Source organism: Gracilinanus agilis, chromosome 1, assembly GCF_016433145.1.
Source record: "Gracilinanus agilis isolate LMUSP501 chromosome 1, AgileGrace, whole genome shotgun sequence".
Lineage (NCBI taxonomy): Eukaryota > Metazoa > Chordata > Mammalia > Didelphimorphia > Didelphidae > Gracilinanus > Gracilinanus agilis.
Window position 1 is genome coordinate 45457770 of NC_058130.1, and position 20194 is coordinate 45477963.

Below are 20194 nucleotides of genomic sequence, written 5' to 3' on the forward strand. Positions count from 1 at the left end.
TCCCATTTCAAAATGCCACGTAGTTCAAAAGAGAGAATCACATATAAAGCTGAATACCAAAGCCTTCCAGGAAAAGCATATAAACAGACCAGCAGATAGCGATGATGAAAATAACGTCAGCCATAGCCTGAGTAAAGAACTGCAAAAGGATTAAGGGATAATAAAATATAAACTCAATATTTTGTGGTTCTTCTTCAGTCATGTTCAACTCTTTGTGACCCCTTTTTGGGTTTTCTTGACAAAGATCCTGAGTGGTTTTCCATTTCCTTCCGCAGCTCATTTTACAGATAAGGAAACCGAGGCAGACGAGGTTAGGTGGCTTGCCTTTCCATGGTCAGTAAGTGTCTGAGGTCAAATTTGAGCTCAGTTCTTCCTCCCTCCAGACCTGCTACTCTAGTCTTCCTTGAAACGACACAATAATCCTGTTTTTCAGTCCAAATATGGTTCACGCTTTCTTTCCCATTGTTCCATTTTTTCGTCCTGGGTTTCTATATTTTGAGAATAGTGAAGAGTAGGGGAGTGGGTGAAGGACTTTATATGTCACCAAGATACCGACTCTGAATCTATATTCCAAGAAAATTATAAAATCGAATCAAACTCTTCTGGTTCGGAGGATGCCCCAGAGAATAGAGAGCTGACCTCGGTGTCAAGAAGGCCTTAGTTCAACTCTGGCTTCAGGCACCTGCTGGCCATGTGACCTTGGGGAGATCGCGTGACCCTGAGTGCCGTGGGCAACTCTCTGTAACTCGAGTTACCTCACAGATGTGGACCTGCATTGGTAGATTCAACAACTAGCATTTAATTAAATATTTGCTATATATCGAGCACTAACGGGGGAATTCCTTACCCTGAACTCCATCCACTGATGAAATCACAGGTCTGATGATGTTTTAAAATGCCAAATAACTAGCTTTAACCAAGTTGACAGTTAATTAGTCAGTTCTAGGATAGAATAAATTAAACTTGTTTTGCTTTTATGAAAACAGACTCAATTTGTTGCTAAAAATAAATCTGTAATATGGACTATTGCTTATCTTGTATATACTTATATATGTGTAGATATATTTTGTGTATATATTTATATCTGTCCATATACATAGTTATGTATATAAAAATATATATAATACATCTATACGTAGGGAATAGGAGATTGCTTGTCAGAACCTGGCAGCAAGAGTTTGGATGAAAGCTATATGTTCCAAAAATATATAAATACACAAATATAAAAATAAAACTTGATTCTACAAAACGTGGACAAAAACACTCCATGTACAACATATGTGTTTCTGTTCCTATTAGGAAAAGAACTAACTCTTGGTAATTACCATTTGTGTGGGTGGTTATGGCTGAAAAGACCAATTTAGGCTCAACAGTGCTTTCCACTCTGAACAATCCTGAACGCTGCCCCTTGATTAGCCTCAGCAGCCATTAGCTGGAGAGTTTATCGTTGTTTGTAACTCTCTCTCTAAATGGGCATGAATAAGGTCGGGATTTGGCACAGGGTTATATAGCTCCTTGTTAGAGGCTCAGAATCTCTCTGAGGGCACCTGATAAATACATGCACATATTTTTTTTTATCAAATATCTGTGATGTTCCTTGACTGTTTGCCCTTGTAGCCCAAAAAGCGGATTTATTATTTTTAAGTTATCATTCTTTAGGATCTCCTCTTGCCTTTCTAGAACCCTGGTCTGATGTCCCTAATGGAAATGATCTTCCACCCCTACCCTGAGCTCCTACAGGCACTCATTCAGCACTTATAATTTATTTTTTTTAATGGGATCTCTTCATGTGTGAACTTCTTATCACCCCCAGAGAGACTGGAAACCCCTAGAGAACAGGAGCTAAGTCTTATTCATCATTGAATCCCTTGGCAGTGATGGGCAAACTACAGCCTGAGGGCCAAAGGCAGCCCCCTGAAATGTTCTATATGGCCATGCGACATTATTCCTAATATGATGAATACAATGAGTAGGATAAACTACGATGAAACTTCAAAAGAACTGCCTTAGAAACAGACTGACAGATGAGCATTTCCTTTCCTTTGGCCCCTCTTTAAAAAGTTTGCCCATCACTGCCCTACACTTTTCACAGGGCTAGCAGAAGCCAATAAATGTTTTCTACTTGACAATGGAATGAGATGCTTGTCTGGGTTGCCTCACTGCAAGGCATAACTCTGGATCTCTTCATCTGTATTAGCAGAATTAAGGATGCTAATGTTCAGTTAGTTGATAGATAAAAAGGCAGTTGGTATAGTGGGAAGAATACAACAAACCTTAGTCTACTATTAATCTACATCTAATACTAATTAGATTTGTTACATTGGAAGAATCACCTTACCTTTATGGACTTCAATTTCCTCGTTTCCTCATTAATAATCATAGCTAATATTGATATAGCACCTACTATGTGCCAGGCATATATAGCACTTAAAAATATTAATAATAAATTAATAATAAAGGTTTACAATTATTAACTCATTTAATCCCCACAACAACCCTGGGAGGTAGATTCTAATATTATTCTGATTTGAAAGATGAAAAAACTGAGGCAAACAGGAGTTGATTCAAGTAATAGAATGAAAGTTCTGAGGCCGGATTCAAACCTAGAGCTTCTTGATTCTAGGCCCAGTGCTCTATGTACTGTACCATGTAGTTACCCCTTTAATAACAGGGCTACATTAAATGACCACCATATTCTTTCCCAATTCTAAAGTTCATTGATTCTGTGATTTTAAGAAATCAAGATGGCTAGAAAGCAAGGACATTGAAAAAGGAGGGAAAAAAGAGTTTTCATGACATTGCTTATGAGGGATATTTCTTTCCCGTTAGGCATTTCTCTCCAAGTCAAACTACTCATCACCTACAAGGCTGTAATCTCAGGATTTACAATTATAACGTTCTTTCTCTTCCTTTCCTCTCTTCCAACAGATCTGGAAAACTTCAAAACACGAACAAGAAGTACGGTATCTGTCCGCCAAGGTCAAGGGATGGTGCTACTGTGTGGCCCCCCTCCTCATTCTGGAGGTAAATTCTATAGCAAAGTCCATTTTTGCCCATCAGTAACCCACTCTTCATCCTGTCAAATGTTCTTCCCTCGACTGGCACCAGCTCAGGGTGGGGAGTGCAATTTGTAAAGATTTCCATGATCCCTCAGGGCAGAAGAGAAATTATTTTGGGTGCCCATTGTAATCAGGATGTGAAAATGTCAGATTGTGGAAATGTTCCATCCCACTTAATATCTACCTGGCATGAGGAAAAATGACACCTGAGTAAACCTCTGTCAAAGACATCTTTCTGGATGGAGTGAAATAGCTAATGCTGTCAATATTTATTATTGACTTAACATGGTGTTGGCAGGAAGGCACTATTTTCTTTTATCTATAGAATCTGGTTTTGGTTAAGATAAAAGCAAGAGCGTCTAGTAACCAGAGCAGCCAGGAAATCTTTAGGAAGACCATATTCTGTGACTAACAATGGGATGGAAAAGGAAAAGCTATAATGTGACTCAATCGATATGAGTAAGATAGATATAATTATACTTCAATACTTAATTGTGGAAATGTCAGATAAATGTGGTGATAAGATATGATCATAGATCTAGGGCATTAGAAATCATTGAATTCAATCTTCTCATTTTACAGAGGAGAAAACAAAATTACAGAGAGGTTAAGTCATACAGATAGTAACTATCTGATATAAGATTTGAACCTGGGGCTTGCTGAATCCACACCCAAATACCCAGTTCATTATGTCATCCTACTTTAAAAAAAAAAGGGAAGTGACTTGACCAAAGTGACATATGTAGCAAAAGGAAATTGATGAATTTTAACAAACTCCTGTGACTCCAAATTCAGTACCCTTCTCCCATATCATGACACTCCTGCAAATAATGAAGAATGGACAAAAAAAGATTAAAAGTCCACTTGAATAGGGATTTTTAAACTGGTAGTGTTGGTGAATTTTTATTATGTTGATAAGTATTCCAATGTAATTGATTTCCTTTCTAATGCCATGCATTTTCCTATATACATTTAGATACATTATTCTGAAATAGGATCTGTAGGTTTTACTATAATGCCAAAGGTGTCTATGACCCCACAAAGAACCCCTGAACCAGTCTTGGAAAATGGAGGATTGATCATTCAGATTAAAAATCAACTCTGGGTAATCAAGACCAAAGGTAGTAGGTGAATAAGGTGTTAATGTTGATGATGATAAAATCATAATCTTAGAGCTTGAAGGGAATCTTAGACACTATCTAGTCTAAGCCCCTCATTTTACAGTTGATAAAACTGAGGCTTACAGAAATTAAATGACTTGCCTGAGGTCTCATAGGTAGTAAATAGCAATTGGGATTTGAACCCACATCTTTGGACTATAAATTCAACACTCTTTCCATTGTGCTCCAAGGTTACTTCACTGACAATGAAAAGTTCCCATTTATATAGCACTTTAAAATCATTCTCCATATAACATCTCCTTAGTAGCTCACAATATCTTGGGAGGGTAGACATCACATCCCCACTGTAAAACTAAGAAAATTGAGGTTCAGTGGATTTACTTATCATTAGGCTATGTAGCTAGTGGGAGCCCAGGGCTAGGTTTGTACCCATTACTAATTATGGACCTGCTTCTGATGACCCTTCTTCTCCATACCTCCATGGGGCTAGTAAGGTTTCCTGTCAATCCTGGCAGCCACTGGCAGCCACTTTACTTCAATAACTTGGCAATATGCCTTTAATCTTTTGTCCTGTTTCAAATGTCACAACTTTTTTCAGCCTCAGTTGAAGTTTCAAGGAGGGAAAAAGTTAGCAAATTAATGATTTAGCATCCTTTTGTGATTTCAATGGCAATTTTTCAAATGCCACTGTGTGTTAGCTGACTTGAAATACTGCCTGGATTCCTATTTCTTAGAGAGGGAACAAAAATCTGACCTTTTTCAATATGTTTGAGTTGCAGAACTCTTGCATTCATTCTCTCCAATTTAGTCACTCCTTAAATATGAAAACATCTTTTGTCAAGACCAGCCTCACATTTAATTCTGAGATGTTAATGTAAATGAAAGGATAAGACATGACTTTGCTAATTGATCTTCCTTGATGGAGTCACTGTATTAAATAGTAATAAGCATGAGACTAATTTCAGAAATGAGATGAATAATGAAAGTATCCTAAGAAAAACAAGCTAGGTGTAAGGCTGTATTTAGGTAAGGAAAAGCATGAAAAAATCATAGGCATATGAAAAGTGAGGAACCCAAATTCTTCTTCCTGCTCTCAGACAGGAAGACATGAAAAAGCTACACCAAGGTCTCCTAGAATGTATATTTCTTTCCTGGCAGCTGCTCAGTTACTCTAAAATCCTGTTCCTTGAGCTGTGCTGACATTCCTGACAGTTGTGATGGTGAAAGACAAGGAAATAGAAATTCACATCATGAGCTTCATTAGAAACAACATCAACAGTAGCTACATGGGCAAGAAGAGGAAGGAAAATATGGAGACAAAGAAAATCAGGTTCAAAAATTGGAAGAGGTCATCTCATAGATAGAAGCCACTTTTTTTTTTAAAGGAAACTGAATATTTTTTATGAACTTTTCCACTCCCCCCTTACCTTATCCCTAGGAACCTGAAATCCACAAATGTGAATTGTATAATAGGAATTCTTTCATTGGGTCTGTGGTGTGTGCATCTCCCTGCCTTGAGACTGGCAGGCTCACTGAATTACTGGGCTCACTGAGCATTTTAGTCCAAGCATATGGCATCCCTGTTGTAATCATAAGAGATCAAGCAGTGGAAGGAAATGAGTCAGCCTTTTATTCTATCAGCATGGTACTGAGAAATGGCATGAAATCCATTGTAAGCAATGCTGTGTGTCCCATTTTGACTGCAGTGTCCTGTGTCAGGCCACTTCGGGGTAACAGAAAAATGCACAGCAATTAATCTATTTTGAAATGAGTTTCAGTCAGCAGGTATTTCTGGTAATCTCACCATCACTGTTTGGCTTCTCATCTTACAGGACTCTATTGTATGTATCTTGATTCAGATTCTACCTTATTAAATAGATTTCACTATTTTGACTTGGCCCCTAGAAAGTTTTTAAAACACACTCAGTTTGTTGTTGGTGCTCCTTCATAGGAGAAGTGCAAAGAGGTTTTAGAGAGTTGGGTGATGCTAGGGATTTTTCTCACTTGTTTTTAAACAGCTACTTATTTAACCCCAGGACTTGATGGTCTCCCAGCTACACAAAGCTGAAAAGAAACATAGGAGCCATAGGGCTTCCAAGACAAGTTGATTTTTTATTTTTTATTTTTATGCAATTGTCCTCTTGCATGTAAATTAAAGGAGTTTCAACAAGAGTATCCACTGTTTGGGACTGTCGAATGGATGGTAGCATCCATTTGAGAGAAAATTCCATGTCTCTTGTTCAATCACAGAAGAGTTCTTCAGGAACCAACCATGGGAATAGTCTTTGAAAGAAATTAAAATGTAAATTGAAAGAAATTTCCATGGAAAGAAAATTAAAATGGAAGAAATTAAAAATAGCTACAAGGATGTCGATATAGTAGATAAGCATGTGGAAAATGGGCAGTAGTGCTGAGAGGGGTACACCCAGAAATTTTGCCTTAGATATCAGTATATAATCCTTTTAAAATCCCCAAAAGATCCGTCCTGATGTAATGAAGAATGAATTGACTGCAGTCAGGAAAACTTGAGTATTGAGTCTAGTATCTGACACATACTGACTGTGTGACCCTGGGCAAATCACTTAAACTCTTAGTACCCCAAGGAGCTATCTAAGACTATATTAAAGGGCAGGTTCTCATCTGCATCAATACAGGCAATTTCCTCAACTAGTCTCTCTACAGGAATGAAATCACAGTCTACTCCAAAATAAATATAGAAGAGCTGTTAATACACATAAACACTGGAAAAGTCTGTTGTACCATTGATCTTCATAATGGCTCTGTGAAACAGATTATACTTACTCACATTTTACAGGTGAGGATACCAATTCTGGTCATTTCTGTCTCACAGGATGGTTGTTTCAACATGTGAGGATCAAATGAGATAATGCATATATAACCTGCGCATGACATCTGATATCTCTTTTCTTGATGTGACTCGATTTGTTTCTATCTTTGTCTATTTCTGTGCATTCCACACTCTTTCATTAGCTTACTCAACCTGAAGTTGAACAATGGCAGATGACGAGATTTCCAGAGGAGGTAGTCCTACTGCTAAAATATATTTCATCAGAATTTGGGGGCATATTATATTCCTGCTTCTTCTACACTTTTATACTCTACCTTCTGAGCCCACACCAATATGTTTTCCATTTAACAAATAAGACAAGATAGTGCCATTAACTTGTAAAATATGCTAAAGAGAAGGCAAAATAAAAATATGAATAGAATAATATTTCACCCCATAAATGAGGTACATACCATTCTACCAAAGTACACAGTGTCCATGAGGAAGAGCATATATAAATTTAAAAATTATTACAGAGAAGTACCTTCAAAGGGACATGTATCTCTGGATTACTGGCTTTAATGTACCTTGACTCCCTGTGGAAGAGCCTGTGCAATATTGCATTGTTGATAAAGGTTGTTCCTCCATTAATGATTTTTTTTCCCTTCCTTCCTTACCTTCTGCTGGATACTCTGATCAGACCTCTCCTCTTTCAGCCTGCCTAGTTAGACAATCTTAAAGCCAAAAGTAGAAGCCCCAAAGCTTGGGATCTGCAGGGCTTTAACAAGTCTTCATTGAGAGATTTCCACTTCATAGTCAGTAGGTGGCAGTGCCAGAAAATGTGGTGAAACCTTTCTATTCATCTCTTCCCAGAGACATTATTTGCCTCTCATAAATATTCTGAAAAGCTACATAAATAGCATTATTCAAGGTTACCACATTAGCCTATACTTGTGCATGGTGGAAACAAATGAAGCATGTCCCAACTGCTTTCAATCTCAGAAATCAGAGAAATCAGAAATCAGCTCACAACTGATTCAACATGGCATATTCGTCAGTTCTAAGCACTTTGCTTTGGATATAGTTCTGATATAAAGGAATACTTGTTGAATTATATAGCTATAGAGATTACATAGGCAGTAACTTCATAGAACTGTATAGAATTTCAGAATTATATGGTACCTCAGAGAAAAGATGATCCATCCAATTCTTAAACAAATATCCTCTCAACAATGTGCTAGGCAGATGGATATCTAGCCTTTGCTTGAAGACCTCAAGTAAGGTTAAACTTAGGCATTCAATTGTCAATTATATCACTAACCAGTACAAAGTTTTCTCTGTCATCAAGCCTAATTTTTCCACTTTGCACCTTTCCCCCATCTGTCCCAGTTCTGGAAAGAAGGTAAACAAAGCTAATCTCACTATCACATGGCTATCTTTCATATACTTGAATATAGCTATTATGTTCCCTTTATCTCCTTTTCTCTAGGAGAAATATTCCCAGTTATTTCGACCAGTCCCCAGTGATGGCAAACCTTTTATAGACCGAGTGCCCAAGCTGCAACCCTCAAGCCCCATGTGAGCTCCCTGTCTTATTCCAGACAGGGAAAGGATGAAGTCCTCCCATTGGGCTGATGGGCAGAAGGGGGAGTGATATGAGAAATGTCCTCAGGCCCACTTGGAGAGAGGAAGGGGAGCAGTCCCCTCCAGCACCAGTGCTATAGGTTCACCAACACAGCCATAAGGCATGAATTTGAGGCCTGTTATCATTCTTTTTGCCCTCCTCTGGATCTTCTCCAGCTTATCAAGGCTCTTCCTAAAATGTCCTTCTCAGAACTTAACACAGTTCTCCAAATGTGTACTGGCCAGAACAGAGTGCAATAGCGCTATAACCTTTCTCATTCTGAACACTACATTTCTTTTAATGCAGTCCTTTTAAAACAACATTGGCTTTTTTGACCATCATATCAAATAGTTAACTCAATTAAGCCACATTTCTACCCATATATTTCAATTACAAGGATATTTACTGAATTTTGCTACAGAATTGAAAAGAATAACACAGTTAAGATCTAGCAGACTTTGATTTTACTCTTAACTCTCCTATTAACTCATATAGGATTTTTGACACATTATTTCAACTCTCCGAGCCTCACTTAACCTCATCTGTAAAATGAGTATAATAGGTTCCTGGATTTGAAAATGAAAGGGACCTTAGATAGCTTCTAGTCTTGTCTTCATTTTTTAGAAAATGAGGAGATTAAGGCTTAGAAATAATTTTCCCCTTTATACCTTATAAAAACATTTTGTGGATAAAAGGGAATAACAGCTATTCTGTAGTTGTTATTGCTATTGTTGCTCATGGTGGTGACGTTAACATCATCAACATCAATCGTTATTGTTATTATACAGCAAAGATCTGAAGCATAAATTATATTTAGAAAAGTTCAAGTTTCTAATCAATTCATGATATTATCACTTAGGATTAACTTAATTGTTTTATTATAATCATATCTGAGATCAGAGAAAAACAATGACCTTTTCATCTTCATATATACTACATTCAAATAACAAGCTTTAAGTAAACAAGTGGTGGTTTTCAGATAGATCTCCTGAGATAGTCATAAGAAATTTACATCTATTATTAACCTAATGTGGACCCCATCTAGCCCTGTTAATTTACTTTTTCACCAAAATACTAATTAAGCATTTCTCTAAATATTTAAAAGTTATCACTTTAAAATTCAACATAACAGCTCAACACTCTTTCTTAGGGTCTACTCCTTTCAAGGTCCACACTATACAGGTATCTATAGGTTCACATTTTCTTTTCATTTTGTATAATCTGTGTTTGTAATCTAGTACCAAAGGGAAAAAAATAAATATGTATCCCCAAAAATTGACTTCTTTTTTAAGGAAAATTCAAATTTTTGATGAAATAAATATTTTAAGGGACAAAAAAGAAACTATTTATATCATTAGTCCTGAAAAAGCATTACTAGTTACTGTTGTAATTACTGGCACTTTCTACAGTCAGATTAGCTTTCAATTCAAGTCAAAGAAATTAGAATTCATTAACCAGCTACTGTGCCATTGACTGTAGGCACTGGATATACAAAATAGAGAGAGAGAGAGAGGGAGGGAGGGGGGGAGGGAGGGAGGGGTATTAAAGGACTTATTCAATGATCTTCCTATCCAACTGACTGCCATAATCCAGGTAACATGTTTTCACCTAGTTTATTTTTCCAAAGTGAATGATTAAATTCATCTCTTTCACATTGCTATGAATTTTCCTGAAGAGTTTTTACCATATTTGGGACTACATGCTATTATTAAGTCATTTGTGAATAGCGGCAATAGGGAAACTTCATTTTCAATCAAAAATCTTCTGGTTTGGACTCATCACAGAATGTCATCCATAGTAGGATTCTATATTCTTTGCACATCTCAATCAGTAGTGTCAACATAAAGATGTGATTGCCTGAAGAAAATCAAATTTGAAAGTCATTGTCCCAATTTGTTAACCCTTGTTTAGGATCCCAATAGAGAAAGGACTGATTAAACTCACCTTTATATTATTAGGGACCAGAAAAGTGTCTCTCTGTCTCCCTTTCTCTGCCTCTGTCTTTCTGCTTCTCTCTCTACCTTGTCCTTGTTTCTCTCTGTGCCTCCCTGTCTGTCTCTCTCCCGCAGATATTTATCCATCTATTTACATATATAGACATAATGTCATTGTTTAGTAAGTTAATTGTGTGTGACTTCTTGTGACCCCATTTGTGATTTTCTTAATAAAGATATGGGAGTGGTTTGCCATTTCCTTCTCCAGCTCATTATACAGATGAGGAACTGAGGCAAACAGAGTTAAGTATCCAGTAAGTGTCTGATGCCAAATTCGAATTCAGGTTCTCTTGACTCCAAGACTAGCACTCTATCTACTCTGTGACCTAGCTACCCACATAGACCTAAAGTAAAACACAAAAGATATAACATATGTGGTTTTGAAAAAATATTAATGCTATAGAGATGGACTATGGTAAAATCAGTATATATCCCTCATGCTGTTATAAGATGGTGCTCCTCTGGGCTGACGATGTCTCTCTCAAATAATCATTGGCCAAGAATATCTATGATGCCATCCTAGTTTTCAGCTTTCCTCTCTCAGAAAAAAAAAGAAAATATTGTCTAGATCCAGTGAATTTCAAGACTATGTACATGAGCCAGTGATAACTGGCTGGTTGGCTCCATCAGACTTCTGTGGAAGTGAATTTAATTTTTCTTCAGATCACAATAACATCCATGACATTACCACTTATGCACCATTTGACACAGTTCAACCTGCCCTAGAAGAATATCTCTTTTTGGACCAATGACAGTCAGCTGCTTGAATCACAGGTGGTAGGCCTGGGGCAATCAAGTTGGCCAAGGGCAGCTACCTGGGTGGAATTCCCTCAATGACCAAAGAAAATATCTGAATGTTAGAAGCTAGCTATGAAATAACAGAATATATGTGATAAGTATGGATCATAAACCCAGTTAGTTTTCCTACCCAAAACTTCAGGTCTTCTTGAGAAATAATTATGAAAGTTAACATTTATATAGCTCTTCAAAGTTTGCAAAAAGTTTCACATATGTTATCTCATGTGATTCCTACTACAACCCCAAGTTAATTACTATTATTACCGCTATTTGACAAATGGAGAAACCAAGGCTGAAGGGTTTAAGTGATTTCCATGGGCCAGATTACCAACTAGTATATGAGACAAGATTTAAACTCAGCTTATCCTCATTTCATTGGTAACTCTTGAACTTCTCTTTCATCTACCTGTTTAAAGCTACATTTTTAATTAACTCCATTTTTTTCATAAAAACAACCATCTCTACGCACACAGACTCTTATCATAAAGATTTTATACAGAATAGATGCATAAAGTAGTACTCTGGCTTCCATCAGTTCAAGTCAACAGGCATTTATTGAAATCTGAAGCAGAAAGTGGCAGGTCAAGTTTGAGGGATAGCTAGGTACACAGAGATGTCACATTAAAAAGGAAAATAGGGACAGCTAAGAGGCTCAGTGGATAAAGAACCAGGACTGGAGACTGGAGGTCCTGAGATTAAATATGGTCTCAGAAACTTCTTAGCTGTGTGATCCTGGGCTAGTCACTTAACCACAGTTGCCCAGCCCCTTACTACTCTTCTGCCTTGTAACCTGATTCTAAAACATAAAGTAAGGGTATTTTTTAAAAAGAGTGCTGGTAGTTGTTTTTTGTACTTAGACTAAGAAAATCTCTGACTCTTCTACATTTTTTTTGCAATTGTAATTTTTTGAGAACAATAAGGAACCACATGGACTTAAGAATAAGTTTATACTTTTGATTGTTTTAGGTATACTTTAGGTATAGTTTTCTTATACTTATTCATAGAAGCAGAGGTCCAAAGCTGAAAGGGATCTTACAGGCCATTGAATCCAATCCCCTCACATTACAGATGGGGAAACTGAGGCTAGGGAAATGAAATCACTTCCCCAGAGTCACACAGCTAGTAAGTGCAAGAGATGGGATTTAAACACAGTTCTCCATGACTACATGTCCAGTTCCCTTTCACTGTGTCCTATCCTATAGTGGTAATCCTTTTTTTTTTAACTGGTACACTGAAAATATATAGTTCCTATTTTATTCCTTTCTGTGTTAGTAGAACCCACCAGAACTTGTGCTCCAGGGCCTTAAAGAACCGAGGGTCACCTCATGCTGGGAAAAAGCTACAGAGTTGGATTTCAAGGATAATATTATTTGTTGAAGAAAAGAAGACCAAAAAAAAAAATAGCAAGGCAGACTCTAGTTAATCAGTCTCCATCACAGTGAGAGCTCTTGTTCTCTTCTGATGTAAATATTTATGAAGTGGCAGCATTTGATATACCTGAGAGTCTGTCAAGTTCCTTTGGCAACTGTGACCACTGACTATTGGTATACAAATTGCAATGAGTCTAATCCTTCCTCCTCTTTGCTCTTCTACATTTCCCACTGCCATACATCAGTAAACACAAAGGAACATAGACTGATACAGAGAAATTTGTGGCCTTGCTCCTTCCTTCATCCCTTGGTGGACCTAGGAATTAGGAGAGAGAAAAACAGCTCTGAGCAACGACTGCTCCATCTCTAGCTAAGTGGCTCTGGGATGTATGGCTCTGCTGAGATGGGGTTGTGGTCAGTTGCTGTGGGTGGTTTGGTTGTCTGCTCAATGACCAACACTTGTTTATATCAAATAATATATCAGAGGAAAAATAAGCTGGACTACTAGCTATTTCCTATGAATGACAATCCATCTCCCATTGTATGATACAATGTAAGAGAACCTGGGTTCAAACAAATTTTTCCTCTAAATCTCTCTCTCTCTCTCTCTCTCTCTCTCTCTCTCTCTCTCTCTCATTTAGTCAGTTTCTTCCTCTTGTTAAGTAATAGGGACTGGATCAGAGGGCCACTGACATCCTTTCTAGCTCTAAATCTGTGACCCTATCATTTATAGTTTTGCATAGGCTATTTCCTATGTCCAGAATATTTCTTCCTTTTGCTTCAGGGAACTATAAATCAAAGTAAAAAGAGTGAAATATTTTCAATGTCATCTGTCTCTAAATAGTTAATCTGGTTTGCCATATGATACATTGACAATCTCCTTTCCATGTGTGTGTTTATAAATTCTCCTTTAGACTACTCAGAGGGCTCATGACTCATCACATCTTTGCATATCTATTTAAGCCCCAGCAGTGCTTGTATTTGTAGGAAATGAGTTTCTAGAAGCGGTAGGTCTTTCCTATTGCTAGACTAACTCCAGACCTTATCTATTTGATCCCTTTGATTTCCCAAAACACCTCCAATAGCTGAATTTATATTGATTTCTCTCTTTTTTTTTGTAAGTTTTCCAAGTTTAGCTATTGGAGGACTTTGACCTTCCTTTCTCCCTTTCTTTCGGGTAATCATTCCACTCACAGACTGATATTGTTTAAGCACTTTTGCATGTATGGCAACTCCCAGATTAGCTCACCTAGAATAGAGCCCACAATTGAATAAATAAATAGCAGCTAAAAAGTGATCACTTTTCTGGGAGAAGAAATATAAATAAATTTCTACCAACTCTTATTTGATCTTTTATTCTTCCCATTTAGGGGCCTAATTCCATGAGTTGTTCACCAGCAGGAACTTGGGAATTTATTCAGTTAAGAAGGGTTCCCATGATCTAGTCTTTTTCCTGCTACCTACTGTCTCCAGTGATAGGTAGTATATAAGTGTATTTATGTATGGGATAAAAGGAAGCTGTGAAATACTTTGGAGTCTCTTGAAAACTGTTTTTAAGTTTAAGAAATTATTTTCAGGTTTGATCCTTAGAGCACTGCTCTGTCAAAATGAGGGGCAAACAAAAAGAAGAAGGCTTTTTAGAACATGATATTTGATCCAATATCTGGATAATCAGCACAAGCAAGGATCATTCAATTTAATTCAGCTGAATGCATAGCTCTCTCCTTCGGAATACTCCTAGCTGGGAGAGCAGGAAAGGGTAATTTTGTGCAAGTGAGTGGGGCTTACTGGGAAATGAGGAGTCTGGAAATGGCAAAAATCATCATTCATTCAGTAAAACAAATCCAGGGATATCTCCAGTTGTACCACTCCCAATGATTAATAGGGGTTTTCCAATGGCATTAATCTGACCATTTATTTGAAAACAACCCAGTATATGTTCACTGTGAGGCATGTAGCAACGAAATATATTTTAAGGCCCTCTGGAAATATACCATAAAAATGTGGCATTTTTTTCTGAAAAGAAAACTAGTGGTTCTTTGGCTACATTTTCAGAGCAGAACTGGCATTTTGGTGAGCCAATGTATGATGATGTTACATTGTGTTAAACATCATAAAGATTCAGGATGATGGATGGATGAAATGTTGGCCAAGTCCTGGGCATTTGGAAATGGAAGCTTGTTGGGAGCTTAAATAAAAGGCCTTTTGTCTTGAATAAATAGGATATTCACCACCGTCAGGTATCAACCTGATCTTAAAAGTCCCAAAGAGACCAATAGAAAATTGACCACTGTGATTTTCTCTAGAGGTTATTTCCTATTTTAAGTGTTTCAGATTTGGATTTGGTTTCTAAGCATTTATAAATGAAGTCTCTACTTAGTCATCATGAACTCCCACCAACACAGATCCCAACCAATCTATGAGTTAGAAGTTAAGTTCTAGAGAGAAGCAGAGAGGTTAAATGACTTCTGAGGATCACCCAGCATGTAAGTGTAACTAGATATCACAAAACCAAGGAGTTTCTGACTAATAGTCCTAACGCCAGCACAACGTGCACTAGTATGGTACCTACAATCATTTTAAAAGAAACTAATGAAGTAAAACAAGGGGGACAATGAAGGAGAAAACTGTGCATTTATTAAGCACATAGCAAACACTTTGTAAATGGGTAGTGAAAAATGGAAACAGCATATTTAAAAGGAAGAGTGACACAATGATCTCAAAGCAACAAAATTCCTGGATTCATGTCCTACCTCTAGGACATAATGACTATGTTAACCTGAGCAGGATCACTCTCTGAACTTCAGTTTACTGATCTTAAAAATTATAGAGAATCAGATGTTGTTGTAGATAAAAAGCTGACATTGAATTCAGAAAAAAAAAAAACTTCTAGTCAAGTTCAGCTTAGAATAAATACTGCCTCTGTGATTCTGGAAGATCACACTTTAGAATGCCTCAAATAGATTAAAATGTAATTAGGAGATATTTAACAAAAGAAATAAAAATATAATAGAACTTAGATAATGTTAATATGTAGTTTTTCAAGTCAACATGCAGCAAAATCCTTATGTAAGTATAGTTCAGTGGTCTCCTTTCTATTTAAGTATGATGCTACTACTCTAACGTAATAAGCTATAGAGAAGATGATGATTGGCATGGGGAAAGTGGTTTCCTCCCCGAAGGAGTTCCATAGGTTAAAGAAGTCACAAATCCAGTCCTTACCACTACATTTGTAAATGTGAAACAAGACAAGAATTGATTCATGGCCTTTTGTCTGAGAAATAGCCCACTTTCTCTATTAGAAGAAATACAACTGAGGCTTTGGAATGGCACAAAAATTGGTTCAAAGGTTAAAAATAATATAGTCAACCAGATATTTCATGAGCATGTGCCAAATAAGCATTTAGGCAGAAGATTCGACTGAACTGACTGATTTTTATTGACTGAGTTCACCAATGGCTTTGGCATTGTGTGGACAAATGAGATAGGTTCAAAGTGTCAATTACAGTGAGATTATGCAAAAACATTTTTTTTGTTTTACAAAAAGGCTCCCTCTCCTTTTATGAAGAGATAATAGCCTATAAGCCTTCTAGCCAAAGCACTATGATTTTACAATCCACTCTTTGTCTCTTTGTACTCATTTCATATTATTTCCCTTCATACCATCTCAATTCCAGTCAAATGACAGTACTTCAGACATAATATCCCATCTTCCACTTCTAGGTTTTTCCCCACTTTTGGAATCATCCTTCCTCACCTCCACTTGCTTGAGTCTTTTTCTTCTTTAAAAGCACAACCTATACTCTAGATCTCCCCACTTCCACTACACCATTTTTAGCATTCTCTCCATTTTGAAATTATGATGCATTACTTTGCATATTATATATATATATATATATATATATTTTAGTTATCTCTATACTCTTTTAGCCTGACTCCTTCCCTATTCACTCAATAGTGAGTCATCAAGCATATATTAAGTTCCTACTATGTGCTGGGCATTGGGCTAATCAGTAGAGATACAAAAATAGCCAAAAGAGAGTCCTTGCCCTCAAGGAGTTTACAATCTAATGGAGACAGCAAGGAAACAAATGTGTGCAAATAAGACACATAGAAAATAATTAAAAGGGAAGGTACCAGAATGAAGAGGGGTTGGGAAAGTCTTCCCATGGATTGGTAAAAGTGATGTGTTAAGTGTTGGATATACAAAGAAAGGGGAAGGAAGGAAGGAAGAAAAGAAGGAACGAAGGAAAGAAGGAACGAAGGTAGGAAACAAAGATCTAGCCACTGTTCTTAAAGAACTCTCAGCAGAATCTTAGGATCATATGTTTTACATTGGAAGGGACCTAAGAAAGCATATAGTTCTACTTAATCATTTTGCAAGGGGGGCACTAAGTCCCACAAAGGATAAGTGACTTCTACAATGTTACATGGGAGTAAGCTTCAGAAGGAGAATATGAACCCAGGTACTCTCTCTTCCCAGATAGGATTTTCCCCCCACTAAATAGAAGCTCCTGAACACAAAGTAGACAATAAATATTGTTTCATTGATTTAGGGAGTCAGATTTTTCACTATTACCAACTCCTAGCACAGTGCGTGGCACATAGGAGCTATTTAGAAATCACTGACCTAACCCTTGGTCAAGACAGGCTGCTTGAATACTTTGAGCAGAGAGTTGAAAGCAGCAAAGAAAGTAATTCTTCTTGCTAAAGGATGCCCTGCTATTCTCCCATCAGCTAGTTATAGGTTAGCATATTACTGAAATCTTCACTGTCAAATTTAACCCCTGGAAAGAAGTCATGTTATACTAACACTCCACGGGAATTCATAAATCCATATGACAGCCCAGCTGGATATACAGTTGTTCTTGCTAACAGAATGTTTCAAGAGTACCCAAAGAATCTCCACATTCATGTAGTGAAGTAATTTGGAATGTACACACAATATATCTGTGACTCTCCAAACCCAAAACGGGTGCCGCCATGGACACTGAGATACTTCTACCAAAATTGTTCAGATCTTTCATTTGTAGGATTTAGAACTCATTTCTTCATGGCAAACCCAAGCATGACAGACAACTGAAGAGAAAATAAGGATTTTTTAAGGCTTCTGTTTTAAATATTATATTTTATTCCTTTTGTAGTTGCTTCTTAGTGCCAAAAAAATAAAATAGCTAAGAAATCAACTCCTAAGGAAACTATTTCAATTGCAATATATTAAACATAAAAATATTCTTACCTACTCCTTCATCTGTGAGCCTTGTCACCTGGGTAATTTACTAAACATATTACCAACCCATCATCCTTTAGGTATGAACATTTCCAATTGACTTTAGTGAAAATTGCAGATGTGGATAGGATTCAAGTTTGAGCTCTGAAGGATTATGCAAATTGGGGTCCCAAGGTTACCAGAAAAAAAAGGAAAGAAAAAATTTGAGCAAGTAATCTATTTAAAGAAATCAGGTCTGGGACTGGCAGAGAATTTCAAAGCAAATACCTTTTTGTACCCAAGGGAGTCACTTCACTACCTTTGCTTCTTTGACCCATCTGACGGCAGGCCATATGAAGGAAACAAACTCCCCATATGGATAGATGGTCTGAAGCATGAACAGTCTCGGTTATCATTTTTACTTCGTTCTTCTTTAATTTTGAAACAAAAATATTTTATGGATTGAATTCTGTGTTTTCATGTTTCAGACCAGAAAGGTTTTTGTTTAGTTTTGTTTTTAAACCTTTACCTTCTGCCTTTGAAGAGTTACTGAGTCTGAGTTTTCATTCTAAAACAGAAGAGTGGTAAGGGCTAGGCAATTGGGGTTAAGTGATTTGCCCAGGTCCTGACACAGGCAAGTATCTGAGGCTAAATTTGAACTCAGGTCCTCCCGACTCCATTCCTGGTGCTGTGCTATGTAGCTGTCACCAGAAAAAAAAGGGGGGGGGGTTATTTAACCCTGATATATGCAAGTAACTTTTAATTATTCTGGATAATTATGTGAATATTCATATAGAGAGAAGGGGCTAAAGAAGATTCCTGGTATAAGAATTTCATCCACTAATACAGACATAAATCCCTTTAAGAATTAGTAGATAAATCCAAGGGAATTTATAAGATCACACATCTTGAGCTGGCAAGACCACTAAATGGTTAACCTAACCTCTTTGTTGTATAGATAAGGAAGTTGAGGTATGCAGGTGTGAAGTGACTTCCTCAAGGTCACACATTTAGTAAACATCAAAGATGGGATGAACCTTGTTCTTCAGAGTCAAGAGTCAAGACTCTAATATTCAAAATTAAAATTAAAAAAATAAAAAAGAGCTGACGCTTTCCAGTGTATCACATCACTTCCCATTAATGCATGCACTAAACAGCAGATGAGCTACTCAAAGCACATGGAGATTGCCTTGCCCAGGTTACTACAGCGAGATCATAGGAACTTTTCAGATCCCCTTCTTTCCCACTCCTAGACGAGCACCCCATTCATTTTTCCATCCAACTCTCCATCCAAACATAATGCCCCAAAATTTGAAACAGTAGTCATGCCATTTGGCCAAGAGGTCATCAGAAGAAAAAGCTGAAGCCTTAATTTTCTCCTTTGTCAGGAACCAGGATTACAGAGAAAGCAATAACTTTGCCTTGTGGAAGAATGTAAACCACATTGGGCTAGGAATTAGAAAACTTAGGCTCCTACTGCAAAAGCCAGCCACATCATTCTGGTGTAACCAGAGGAAATCATATAACCTCTAGGAGGCTTAGTTTCCTCACCTAAAAAATGAGGGGTGATGACTCTTAACATGATCTGCCTAACAGTGCTGCTATGAAGACAGCATTCAGTATATTTAAAGCATCTGATGAATGGAAGCACGACAAGGACAACTTGGGCTAAATCTTGGAATATTTTTCTATGCATAGCATCTGTTTGTTCCTGCTTTCAGTGTCCTTAGGAGAAAATCCCTGTGCAAAATCCTACTTCTATTATATTGCTTCATTAAATATGAATAACTCATTTTAACATTTGGCTTTAGCTATGTTACACTGGGCATGTCATGTAACTTTTCAGAGACTTCTTGTACTATTGGTAAAATGAGGATCATTAATCAAGCAACAAGCGTTTATGAGGTGTTGGCTATGTGTTAGACATAGAGCTAAGTGTTGGGGACACAGAGAAAGAAAAAAAAAGCATTAAGGATCTGTTTTAACAGGATCAAGTGAGATAACAGATAATCTATGAAATTAAATATAAATTCTTTTTTGTTCTATTCTTCTTCCTCTTTTCTCCCTCCCTCTTCCTCTTCTTTATTCTCATTTCCACCTCTTCTTCCTTGACCTCTTCTCTTTCTATTTTCTCCTTTTCTTTCTTAACAAAATATCATTTGTTGAATTTTATTTAATATTTTTCAATTAATGAAAGTCCACCTTCTTTTCCTCTAACTTACCCCAACACA

The 20194-nt window shown here is 37.1% G+C and overlaps 1 protein-coding gene across 1 annotated transcript in view; it reads left to right on the forward strand.

Annotated features, from left to right (window-relative positions):
• The window catches only part of LOC123230680 (contactin-4), a 368929-nt gene that overhangs the window by 83844 nt on the left and 264891 nt on the right, over nucleotides 1–20194 (forward strand). The window contains exon 3 of the mRNA XM_044656823.1: nucleotides 2929–3024. Within this exon, the coding sequence (XP_044512758.1) occupies nucleotides 2929–3024 (96 nt within the window). The remainder of the gene's footprint in view (nucleotides 1–2928; nucleotides 3025–20194) is intronic.